At 34.3% G+C, this 13,458-nt stretch overlaps 1 protein-coding gene across 2 annotated transcripts in view; it reads left to right on the top strand.

Annotated features, from left to right (window-relative positions):
• LOC129975080 (rabphilin-3A-like) overlaps positions 1–13,458 on the top strand; it is a 107,194-nt gene that overhangs the window by 83,411 nt on the left and 10,325 nt on the right. For both annotated transcript variants that reach the window (XM_056087983.1, XM_056087984.1), the window contains exons 12-17: positions 346–416; positions 3,520–3,594; positions 5,761–5,870; positions 8,392–8,512; positions 8,745–8,896; positions 12,117–12,195. In XM_056087983.1, the coding sequence (XP_055943958.1) occupies positions 346–416; positions 3,520–3,594; positions 5,761–5,870; positions 8,392–8,512; positions 8,745–8,896; positions 12,117–12,195 (608 nt within the window). The remainder of the gene's footprint in view (positions 1–345; positions 417–3,519; positions 3,595–5,760; positions 5,871–8,391; positions 8,513–8,744; positions 8,897–12,116; positions 12,196–13,458) is intronic.

Genomic DNA, 13,458 nt, shown 5'->3' with positions numbered 1-13,458 from the left:
TTTTGCCATTCGCTGCACCGATTCCCATTTCACGAGCGCTCTTTCTCAAGGGAACCCTCGGATTTTGTTGAACTCGCTTTTTGATGGCCTTGCTGTAAAAATCTGGTTGAATTAGTTATTTACAGTGGAAGTTAAAAGACACTATATCAGATCATATTGACCAGAACGATATATTAATACAACTTGGAAAAAATATACTTTTTTATAAATTTCAACTGCATTCTGAAAACTAACTACCAAAGAGGAAAACGACATGTTAATGCCATTATTTTGAAATAAAGTGACATGAAGCTTCTGTCTTATTTCTTCAGCCATTTTTCATTGATTTATCTTGTTTTTATTTAGGCACACTGGAGTTTAGCTTACTATTCGACGCACACAACCAAGTTCTCCACTGCACAGTCTACAGAGCAAAAGTAAGATATTTCATTACCTTTTTTATAGCCTAATACAGGATGAAACAGTAAAATTGCAGCAAGTAATACATTTTTTTAAATGATATATCATGTGAAATGTGAACACATTAACACAGCCTATATATGAAGAATAATTAATTAGGGGAAAATGAAAGTCATTTTAAAAACGGATATTTACGAGATACAAGTTGTTATCAAAATAATGGAAACAGCTTAGATTTATAGCAAATCCCTAATCAGTATGGTGTAATACCGCCTTTGGCACTTAATCATCTCGGATTCACTTAGGAATCTATTCATTCAAGTGTTGAATAGTGTTTAGAGGAATATTGTACCATTCTTCCTGGAGATATTGTGAAAGTTCTGGGAGAGATGCCGGTGGAGGATATCGATTCTGCATTGAACGCTCTAAAATAGATCATAAAGGTTCAGTTATATTGAGGTCGGGTAACTGTGAGAGCCAAGGCAGATGTTTAATTTCATCCTCGTGCTCATCAAACCATGATTGGACAAATATCAATGTATGGATAGGCGCATTATCTTCCTGGAAAATTCCATCTTTTGCAGGAAACAACGTTTGCATCATAGGATGGACCTAGTCAGCTAAAATTTCTCTATACTTCTCCCCAGTGATCCTTCCTTTCAGGATTATGATTGTTTCAGCAGAAAACCACGACATGGATCCCCGTATCATGTTAGATCCACCTCCATTCTTGACAGTTGGAAGGAAACAATCTCGATCATAGGCTTGTGCAGGTATCTTCCAAGCGTGCACCTCTCCTGCTGTAGGGAAATTCGTCCAAATTACTTTCTTCTACTTATCAAACCAGGTTTTGTGAGTGTGACTGTAGACTACATTTACCATTAACGTCTGTAACAAGTGGCTTGGTAATTGCTGCTCTGCCATAAATGTTCTATTTAAGAAGGGGCTTTTAAGTATTTCAATACAAGAAGAGGAGGCAGAATATTTCATGAGAAAAACAACAGTAGTTCATCATCTTGAAAATCATTGCATTCACTCAGTCGATTCGCAGGTAGAGCTCTCAAATTATTTGTGCTTGTTTGCAAAAATTTTAATCGAAAGGTGTCATTATTTAAAACAGTTTATTTATTTTTAAAACAATTTATTTCAAAATTGCACTTTAGAATAATAAAAATAGTATAAATTTTTTTTCCATCTGTCTAAAATTGGATCTCAAATTGGATCAAAAATTGATCCAATCACTGATAATTTGTTTTCTCAAATGGGATCAAAAATTTCTCGCAGTTAAAGGAAAAGATCTTTTGACTATAAAATTAATATCAGCACATAGTTTACGAACCTAAAAATGGCATTTTATACACTACACCATTTCTTCTTCTAACTTTATTTTCTTTCATATGATAGAATGTATTTGTTTAGCCAGAAGTTGATGTTTCTGGTGCTTTTTTAAAATTTGCTTTGACTTATTCCGATTTATGAGGACTGCTTATGATTATAGTTGCTTTCAATGCTATTTCCGATCAGTAAACACCCAATAAAAATTTCACCTAATCTTATTTTTTCAATAAAATCATTACTAGTACTATTTTTATAAAATTATTGTTAAACAAGTTTCCTCTTTGAGAATGTAATAATAAATGTTATTTTATTTAAAATAACATAAGTACTGCCATTTTTTTTGTTAAAATATTTGATTAATTTTGTTCAACTTAGCAATTTTTTATCTTTTAAAAAATAGTTCCACGAGCAATATTTACATGGTTAAGTTGGTTAACTAACCCAACTCTTAATATTTTACAGAATTGACACAATCCAAATCGGCAAATCGCTCCTATGAGGTTTAATCTAAAAATCCTTGCAAAATGCAAGACAATATAGTTTTTTTAGGATAAATATTATTTATTTTTCATCACAGTCTCCCTTGAGGTTTAGACATTCATTTCAACTCAACAATATATTTTTATCTATTTTGTCCATGTAGCATGATTTGTTCAGACCTTTAAAGCAGGCAGATCCTTCAGCAATCATCTCGTCTTTCCATTCTTGCGTATTTTGGTAATTTGGTAATTTGAAGAAATCAAATCGGCAGCGTTAATCGGGAAACTCTACATCTTAACTGCTGAAGTGTAAACTGGTATTATAGTGGAAAAAAAACAATTTATTTTAACAGGCATCAGGTGGTGTAAGATCGGGGGAATGGGACGGGTATGGGAAGTCAGTACCGCGTGAAATGATTCGTCCTGGAAAGATTTCCTGCAGCTTGGTTAAAGATGCTTTCGCAGTATGGCTGGTCGCTCCGTCTTGTTGATACCACTGTCTATTCATCGGAATGTTCCTTGAACGACAGAACCTTCTCAACTCCTGAATATATGGTTCGATCACTTATTAAACCGTTTTATTAAACTTCTCTTGGAATTGTTCTGTCGCCTTTTTCAATCTTTGTCCACCTTTAAGACTGCTTCCGTATGAGCAGAAATAATGCTCAATTACAAATATTTTTTCCTCCGTCGAGAGACCCATTTCCAACAACAACTACACAACACAAATTCCTTTTCATTACTACGAACACATGTCATTGGAGCCATGCCTCGTCGACAAACGCAATCATGTGTTTGGGATGCGCTAGTTTCAATACTGTATATTTTGGCGCATACTTCTTCTTGCGTACAGCCGACCACCCCGCCACCACTGAACGTAGCAGTATCGACAGGATTTGTTGTGGCCGATTGATTTTGGCGCATACTGTATAGGTCCTAATAAATTTTATGCAAATCTGTTGGAATGTAAAAAAATTCTGATGCAAGTTCGGAAATTGTGAATCTCCCGTTTGCGTGAATTTGGGTTATAGCAATTCGACTTCCTCACCCTGCAGCCTGTCACCGCATATGCAATGATGAATGCCTGCGGTCTCATTGCAAAATGGCTTCACATTTGCCAGCCTCACGAGAACTGACTCAACGAATGAAATGATATCTGGTTCTGCGCAAAAAAGAGGAAGAAAAACCAGACTGTCTACTCTCGAGAGTTTGAAGCGGATCTCAGTTTCTAAAAGTAATTAAATACTTTTCTTCTTTCTATGTGCGAGAATGAAAAAGTTGAAATATTTTGTGTCTTATTTAGGGTTTGCGACCCACTGACATCAACGGATTGGCCGATCCTTTTGTACGCTTGCAATTGCTTCCTGTTCAAAGCAAAGTAAGGACGTTTGCTTCGTCTTATTATTTATTTAATTCTTTATATCTAAAATGTTCATATCTGTATTTTAAATATTTTTATTTATACTGTTCATAGTTAACGTTTTTGTTATTAAACGAATATCTGATGGTTAGAATCCAAAATAATCGTATTCAACGGGCTTCCTAGGAAACATCAAATAGGGCACCCTCGCTTACCGAGACATTATGGCCCATCTTGTGCTTCGTAGTATAAGGAAGCCATATTACTGATTCTCCGACCCGCCCGAAGGCACACGGATAAAATAACTGAATGACTAAACCGCCGCAATAGCAACACTGTTGGGAACTGTGGTTGAGTCCTAAGGACCATAACCGGCCACGGTACAACCCTTCCCTAAGGAAGAAGTACGTCCTGTCATCGATAAGAGGAACCAGACTCCCACCTTTTCGTCTAATCTCCAGGTTGGTGAAAATCAACCACCATGCCGAAAGCTTCTCATTCTCATTTTGAGGTGCCTCCCGGGAGGGACCTAGTATAGTGAAGAAAACGAAGTGTGGATTTTAGAATTCCGCGGATGGGGCGGTGCAGATTTACAGTACTGATGACAATTCCAAATTTCATTTGTTACATTTCCCACTTAGAAAACCCGGTGGCGTAGTGGTAGCTCTTCGCATTCCCAACTAACAGATCCGAAATTCGATCCTCGGACTGGGAAGGTCGACTCAGTCTTTCTTCCTTTCAGTGGGTCGATAAACAGAGGACCAAGATGCTTGGAACTAAACACTGGGGGTTCCGCGTTAGGCTGACCTCCTAACAGGGACATATGCCTTGCACCTCAGGGCCCTAGGTCAAGAAAGCAGAAATGGGCACTGTAGGCCTTAGACAACATGGGCTGTCGTGCCATTGAGTTTTGTTTACTTTTACATTTCTCAATTACAGATCCTTTGTTGGATCAGATCCAGTCACCAATTCTGTTGATAAATCTGTATACATAATTTCATCCATAAAACTAATTACGTTTTTGATTTATCGTATTCACACGGATGAAAACAAATGAACATACAAATGTCCCATAGGAGAATTTCATCCAGAATTTGAAAAAAAAAAAAAAATCTAAAAATGAGGAGACGCAATGTACCATATTTCATTTCTCTAGCTTATTTCGTTTTTGGATTAAAAAACAAGCATAACTCTAGAAATTCATTTTAGGGACTCAAAGAGGTCTGAAATGTGGAAACTATTTCTGTAATAATATTTAATTTTCTGTGCTTAATAAACGAAAAAGTAACTGGCTGCCATAAGAATGTCAATTTTTGATGCATGACGTAGGCTCAATTAGTAAGAAAGACTTAAGTAAAAAGACATTAGTAAAAAGACTTTACAATTATAAGAAAAACGTTTTGGGGATGTGCTTCTGAACTCTGACGAGGACGACACCTTGGCCAGCATCTTTTGTCCTTACTTCTACAGAAGGCGAGAAAGGTTTAATCTAATACGCTCTTTGGAATTCAAAAATCCGCCAAGTGGTCTGGTGGAATTAAAAATAGAGGAAATATTCGATAAAAATAACATTGGCGTTTTCTCTCTCTCTCTCTATCTCTCTCTCTTTTTTTTTTAATATCTCGTATTGTAACAATAGCTCAATCATTTCAAATAAAAATAAATACATTCTTTTAATAATTGTAAATTAGTATCTTTGATCATTGCTTTTCTTTTATTTAATTGTGATAAAACTCACTAAAGATGGATGTATTAAGAAAAATCGGAAAAAGCCCGAATTATCTTCAACAATCATATTATTGAAGAAAGAGCTGTTTTGCAAAATTTTGAAATTAAAAGTAAAACAAATATTTAAAAAAAAACTTAAAGATATAGATACCACGTGTTTTTAATTTGAAATAAGAATAGCCTAAAGGTGCTTTCCAACGACCTGTGCGTCTGCAGACATGGCACACTTTCCTGTTTTCCCCCTGTTGCGGTTTTTCGAGATTTGTTTCGGTTTTTCGGAATGAAAGAACCCCGGAAAAGCGCAAGAGAGGAGAAACACGGGAAAGTGTGCCATGTCTGCAGACGCACAGGTTGTTGGGAAGCGGCTTCAGATAGGTTTAGTATCTTTCCCACTACAGCTTGCTTTTTTGAGAGATATAAAATGAATTATCGTAAAACTTCTGACATTTCCGACAGATGGACAAGTTGAGGACCAGGACGGTGCACAAAACCTTAAATCCAGAATTTAATGAAGCTCTCAGTTTCTATGGAATTTCCGACTACGACATTGCGAAACGTACGCTCAAGTAAGTAGTATTCGGATCATATTTTCACACATAAACGAGGAACTCTATCGAATTATTATGTAATCTATTTATCTAATTATTATTATCTATTTATAGAATTATTATTATCTATTTATAGAATTATTATTATCTATTTATAGAATTATTATCTATTTTTATCGAATTATTTTTCTTATTATAAAAATCTGCAGATAATCTAAATATATGCAAACCTAAATAATAACATTCTATGTTATTCAATGTTTTTTCAACTAAAGGATTATTTCAGGAAATTCTCATGAATTTTTAAGAGTATTTTTTTTTAATTTTAAGTGCAATATCAACTCAAGTTTACGGCTTTAATATCCATATAATGTTTTTTAAGTGCTCTCGAAAATGAATAGTAATATTTTAAGCTAATAATTTACCAAAATCATTTGTACAATCTACATCTGACAGACAATCTACCTATTCTAGGTCTTGAAATAAGTAGTTTTCTATTAAGGAATCTAAATTTTACGCGTGATCACAGATTCTTGCATTTATCGCAATTTTAGAATTTAAATACTTTCAGTTACAACACCATTAATTTCTGAATACTTTTTTCAATCCGTTTTACCTCCAACCTAATAGGAAATTTCTATCGCATTTACAGCCATCAACAAAAATAGTCGTAGTGCTGATTCAATACATCTTGAGGCCTGAATTTTAAAATCTTCAATAGAAACATTTTTATTTAATATTTTACATTATTTCCCTTTATGTTTGTACATAATTACCTGCTGTATCATTTATAATGATACAACAGGTATTCGGAAGCATAGCAAACCAACATTCTGGCTTCCGAAGTGATGAAATTATTTGGCGATGAAATTTGACAAAATCCCTCAAAGCTGTCGAGGTTGCGGACTCTGAATTATTTTGCTATATCTCAGGAAAATGGATATAAAAACTGCAGATGAACCTTGACGGCATATTAAGGGATCTTGATGTTTCATATGAAATAAAAGTGGGCTGAATCGGTAACTTAGATATTTTATTTAGTGCTTATAACTGGCGAACTCTGACAAGATTTTCTGCCGCAGAATATGCTCATTGGTGAAACGTTTTTGACATACAGTATACTTGGTAACATTGCCAAGGCATTGGAAGCGGGCTTAAATGCAAAAACAGTCATCCATTAAGGACTTTTTCAAAAACTAAAAGCTGCAAGTTTTGACTCATATCTTAGGGTTACCTTTTAATATCTGTGCAGTGATTTATCAATGAAATATAAAATCAGTTTGACTCAATGTTCTTTAGAATTAGGCCTACTATTTACGTTAATGTTTTGTTTATGTTTCCGGCACCTAAGTTAAAAATTACAAAATTTATGTTAAAATGTGAGCAGTTTATATCTTTTAACATATTTTTTCTCTAATAAATTTTTGAAACGAGCAGTGCAGCATATAAACATATATAAATTACCAGTACAAAGCCTTCTATTTTAACTTGGCATTTTACCGGTAACTGCTTTTATGATTCACCGAGTCGCGACCGCATTCACATTTTACGTGGCTTGAGATAAATGGAGGGTTTAATACTCAATAAGAAGTTAGAAAACACGTATTATAACAGTAAGGTTTTGTATGAAAAACTTTGTCTTTCGGTATTGGTGGGCAAAGAAATAATTTCATTGAATTCCGGCCTATCCGGCTTTTTTATTATCCGGACTTCCCATAAGCCACATCGTGCCGGATACGCGGAGTGTACTGTATCTTTCAAAATTCAACTCTGATGAAGAGCGAGAGACAATTGATAAAGCATTTAGGTATCATTAACCTTCGTGAAAAATAAAAATAGACGAAATACATGCAGTGGTTATATCTGATTTATAACTCGCGTTTTGTTTTGCCAATTGTTTTAAATATGGAGATGGCAGGCAAGCAGCTGGCCGCTGAAGACGGCGAATAATGAAAATGAATAAATTCTTTAAATATGATATAACTTATCAGGTTCTTTCTTCGGGCATATTTTTGAAGACAGCGCCGATAAGAGTGCATCTTCCTAATTGTTTCTTCACAATGAGATGTTCTTTCTAGAAAGAATCCTTTTCTTCCAATAAAAAAAAAAAACAAGACATTAGCTCACTATTAAATTAACCCATTTAAAATTTGGGAAATGAGTTTTTCAGTGATACCTACTTCTGTACCACTTTCAAAATATTTGTAAAAATATTTCACAACAATATTTGACCCTTTTTTACTGTATTTATACTCACAACCGTTGCAATGCTATTAAATACATTTTTGTAAAAACGTGTCATCGCTTCTGTATTGAGAATAAATTCGAAAGATGAAATAAAAACAATAGATGAACCAAGCTGAGATGAAATTATGCTACTATACTTCAGATGAGGGATGGTTTAAATTCTTTTTATTGTATCACCCTAATGGAATGGGACTTACAGATCATTTGTTTTGACTTTATAATATGTAATGAACCTGAAAATTCATAAGAAAAATTAAATTTCTCTTACTTAATCATTACTGTCAATTTTCAGGATGACAGTTATGGATGAAGACACGCACTGCAACGAACCCATGGGGGAAATTCGAATTGCCTTGAAGAGACTCAAACCTCAACAACCGAGCTATGCCAATGTATATCTAGAAAAACCGAGGGTAACTGTCAATAATTCGACACTTTTTTTTAAAAATGTACTGATAAATTTTAGGCTCAAACTGCCTCAGAAATTTAAACATGTAAATTCCATTTTTAAGGGATTTCAGTCAAGAGATTTTGTGTGAGTGTAAAGTTTCAATGCAAAATTCAATTTTGGGGGAAAATTGCAGCAATTATGAAATTAAAAATCAATAATTTCCTCTGGAAATAAATTGCTTGTTACCTTTGCAGCCCGACGATACCGAAGAAGAGAACAGTCGTGGTCAGATCCTTCTTGCCCTTCTATACTCGGACGAGCATAACGCCCTGGTGGTCAACATCGTCCGCTGTGTTAGGTTGCCCAGCCGAGAGAACAACGGATTCCCCGATCCCTTTGTAAAAGTGTAAGTGTACCACTAATTTGTGTATGTTCCTGCTTTGATTTTTATAAATTATGCAGTCTACTGGGAAATTCATTCCTTTCATGCTCAAATTAAATGAATGAAACTCAAAAAAGACAAATTTAGCATTTTAAAATTAAAATATGTTGAAATGAAAAGCTTCAACTTCAAAACAATGGAATTAAACCCTTATTCGATATAATTTAAAAAAGAAAAAAAAATGACAAAAAATCGTGTGGCAGATTACACCGCTGGTTTTCCACACTGGACTATTGATTTCTTTAGTCACATTTAATGCAAAATATTTTTTGATTTGCAAATTCACACCAGCAAACAATATATAAACCCAAATATAACATTTTATGCATCGTATCATTCTGTATTTTCCTGCATGCCGTCTCGTAATCTAAAATATCATGTAGCTTTATTTTTTTAGACACCAAAAATTTGTTTTTAATGTCTTCTTTTTTTTACCTCTCTTTTTCTTATTTCATTTCCAATCTATGAAGACTGATAATGGCTTTTTGGGTTCTCCCTCTAATTCAAGATGGTAGCCTCTTGTCTTGCGGAGAATATCTCCACTAATTCAAACTGTCCTATTTTGACGTCTGAATATAATATGCTTTGTCAATTACTTTAAAATAGAGCTACAGAAAGTAAGTGTAACGCTTTCGTTCCTTCTGTTGCACCCTCTATACTAACATGAAAGGTCGTATATATTTCCTAGATACACCATAATAAAATATAATTTTCTAAGAGGTTAATTAATAAAAGTAGATTAGGTTGTGTTTAGGTAAACCTAATGCAGTCGGGCTGTTTTTATCTGCTAACACTTCGTTCATTTCTTCAAAACTTCGTTCTATTTTTCTTTTCAGCACTTCAGTTTCAGCACGCTTTGCAATAAAGTAAGGTGCTATTCACTCAACGTATGGGCCTCGGTGATCTGGCGGTAAGGTCTTGGCTTCTGATCCAGAGGGTTTCAGGTTCGTGACCCTATTCCACCAAAGAGCCCTCTGTAAGCGGGTCTGGTGCACGTTAAATCCGTCCGCCTGCCAGTGTGATGTGGAGAGGGGGGGCATCTGGCCGCTGTTCAAAATTACGAGGTCCATACCGAAATAGCCCTAGTGTTGCTTTAAAAACGGGACTTTAATGTAACTAAAACTAAACGCCCAACGTATTTTTCTCTAAGAGAACTGGCCTGCTTTCTTAGACAGTTCCTTCTTTATTGTTTGTCAGATTAATAACGTAACTATTAATTCCAGTAGCATCGCTTTTAAAACAATTTATTTAAAATCACAACAAACAAAAAAGACAGCATAAACTTATGTCTATGGTCGCGCATATTTCTGAAGTACAAATAGTAGATTCGCAGAATTATGCCAATGCCCCGAATTCCAAATGTTGGCTAAAGCTTGTTTAAAGAATTTGAAAGAATACTAAAGTCATGTTTCAGTTGTACCCTGTAGTAAAGAGATATAAAATGAAATTCTTGTATATATCTCTCACATACTCATGCTCACTGGAAGGTTAAAATATTTCAATTATAACATATTGATTGAAATATCTATTCTCTAACTGTAAAATCATGTGGCGTTTCCTCTTAGAATTTTTACAAGGCCGTGTTGGCCTTGTGGTACGGTTTCGGCTTCGAAACATGAGGGTTTCAGGTTCGTGACCCGATTCCACCAAAGAACCGTCGTGTAACCGATTCTGGTGCACGTTAAGTCCGTCCGAGAAATACGTCCTGCCCCTGGTGTGGTATGGAGAGGGGGGTGCCAGCCCAGTTGTCGTCCTCGTCATCTGACTCGATTCAAAATGACTATTGGTCTGTTCTAAAATAGCCTTAGCGTTGTTTTAAAACGGGACGTTAATATAACTAAATCAAACTTAGAATTTTTACACCGCATTTATATCACTAAAATATAATTTGCTTGTTTAAAGGTCCCAAACACTTAATAAAATCGAGGATCGAATCTTGGCACCAGTTCAAATTTGACATTCAGTATTCTGGGAAGTTTTATTAACATCATATATTTTGTTACAGCAAAATTTATTTCACACTTCAGCTTTCACTTAAATAATTATCGTATTGGATCACTTTATTACAATTTAGATTGCTGATTACAAAAACCACTTTAGCCAACAAGCAAAGGAAAAAAAAATTAAATTTTTAAAATCAATCATCAATTTTCTAACCTGGTAGATTTTATATACCTAAAATATAAATTTATTTAAGCTCTTGATTTATATTTAATATGAAAATGATCATAGGTTCTTTTTAGAATGTAAAAAGCAATTTTGAGGGGGAAAAAATGCGGCTTCTACAACCAATGATTTTTTTAAACGTTACTGATAACTTAACTGAAGCTTTATCTGATTCCTTTAATTTCTTTTGAAATTGTTTGAAAATATTCCATATTCTTCACTATCCTTGTAATAAATGAACTATACATTATATTTCATTTGTTATAAGGATTAAAATTATTATTTATTATTAGTTAATTATTATTTATTATTAGTTAATTATTATTAATTATTAGTTAAATTATTTAACTAATAATTAATAATAATTCTCATAGTAAATAATCATTTTAATCCTTATAATAAATCTAGCTTATACATATATGCAGCCGTGTGTTGGGAAAGCCTTCTAGCTGAAAAGAAGACAGTACATAATGTAATACAGGCTTAAAGAATTTTCACAGTCGACGTTTTTAATAATTTGGGATTGCTACGTCATATCATATCACTGACTCACCGACCCGCCCGAAGGCTCACGGAAAATAAATACTGAATGACCAGACAGCCGCAACAGCAACACTGGCGGGAACTGTGGTTGAATCCTAAGGGCCAATACCAGCCACGGTACAACCCTTCCCTAAGGAAGTACGTCCCGTCATCGATGGGAGGAGCCAGACCCCCCACCTTTTCGTGTATCCTCCAGGCTGGCGAGATCCAACCACCATACCGGAAGCATCTCATCCTCATTTCGAGGTACCCCCCCCCCGGGGGAAAATTTAAGATAAAACTTGCAAATAGATTATTGATTGAATAATAATAATGACCCATTTTTTAAAACAATTTATTAAGCAAAAAAACAATAATTTTGAACAATTGTCCATCTCTTTTGGTAGGTAGAAGCCGTTTGTTCAATTTCATATAATCTCTTTGTGTTTTCATTGTTCTTGTATTTATTGGAATTTAATAATGAAATTTGTTTCAGTCAGTTGAAACCTGATGCTATGAGGCGGAGGTTTAAAACATCAACGAAAAAGAAGACTTTGAATCCAGAATACAACGAAGTAAGATGTACACATTTTAACGTTCTCAAAAATAAATTAAATTATTTGCTTTTTTTTTTTTTTTTTTCTAGAGAAAAAATGTCCTGACGAAATGAAAAACTGTTCCATTTTCAAAGCGAGCTTTTCGAATCGAAGGCACATTTTTCCTTTCGAAACGAATTTAAACTGAAGAGTATTGTTTGACAACGAATTCTAAAACCCTCGCGCATGCGTTAGAATGGGTTTAATTTGTCAAAATAAGGGTGAGAGGAAAGATGAAAGGAGGGGATGTTTACATTTAACAATAAAATAAACTCGGATTACTCGCAGATTGAATTAAAATAATATAATGAGAAACGACACGATGTGAACAAAAAAGTACCTAATAGGGCGAAAATCAAGGTCAAAGAATGACGAAGAATTCCGGAAAGGCGCTCCTCCTCCCGCTTCTCTCCCCTTAATGAGTTAGAATCGTCGAAAAGTGGTCATCTCAGAATATTGAAAAGAACAGTATTTAAAGTTTTTTTGTCGATAATCTACTTTAGAAGTAAAATTCTTGTATTCTTTGCAAAAACTATCGTATTTGCCTTTTTTTACGAAAAGATCATATATAGAAGCAATAACAAATTTGTTCATGTGTTTTTATTCAAAATAAATTTTTATTCCTTCACTATCATTACACATCTATGTAATATCGCCATTAAGTGCGAGAGACAGACTATAACAAATTAATCTCACAAGTTAACAGTTAAATGACGATCATGAAATATATTCCTGTAATCTTTGCAAAAAGCATCCTATTTGACTTTTCCTTTTAAAAAAAGATCATATTTAGAAGCAATAACAAATTGTTCGTTTGAATGTTTTCAAAATAAATTTTTATTCCTTCACTATCATTACCCATGTGTAGGGATTGCAATACCTGTATACCGGGATACCGAATACCGGTATTTTGAGCCATTTGACAATTTTGTAATACCGGTATTCACAAGTTTAAATACCGGTTTTTCGGTATTTAGTGGAAATTTGTTCAGGGATCGCGAACATAGCAAAATAGTATACGTTTTTGTTTTTATGTCTCCATAACGGGCGAAATTAATTAGCTAATGAATGGCTTAATTAATTGCTTAAATCTAAATTAGCGAAACATGGATTATCCTTGAAAGAAAATTTTGTATCCATAACGACTGATGGAGCAACAATTATGAAAAAAGTTGGTTGGTGCAAATCAGCAGTTGTGCCATGCACATGGAATTCAATTAGGAGTAATAGATGTGTTATATC

The sequence above is a fragment of the Argiope bruennichi genome, chromosome 7, assembly GCF_947563725.1.
Source record: "Argiope bruennichi chromosome 7, qqArgBrue1.1, whole genome shotgun sequence".
In the NCBI taxonomy this organism is placed as follows: Eukaryota; Metazoa; Arthropoda; class Arachnida; order Araneae; family Araneidae; genus Argiope; species Argiope bruennichi.
Note: the sequence above shows the minus strand (reverse complement) of the source record. Positions and strands in the feature narration are given on the sequence as shown.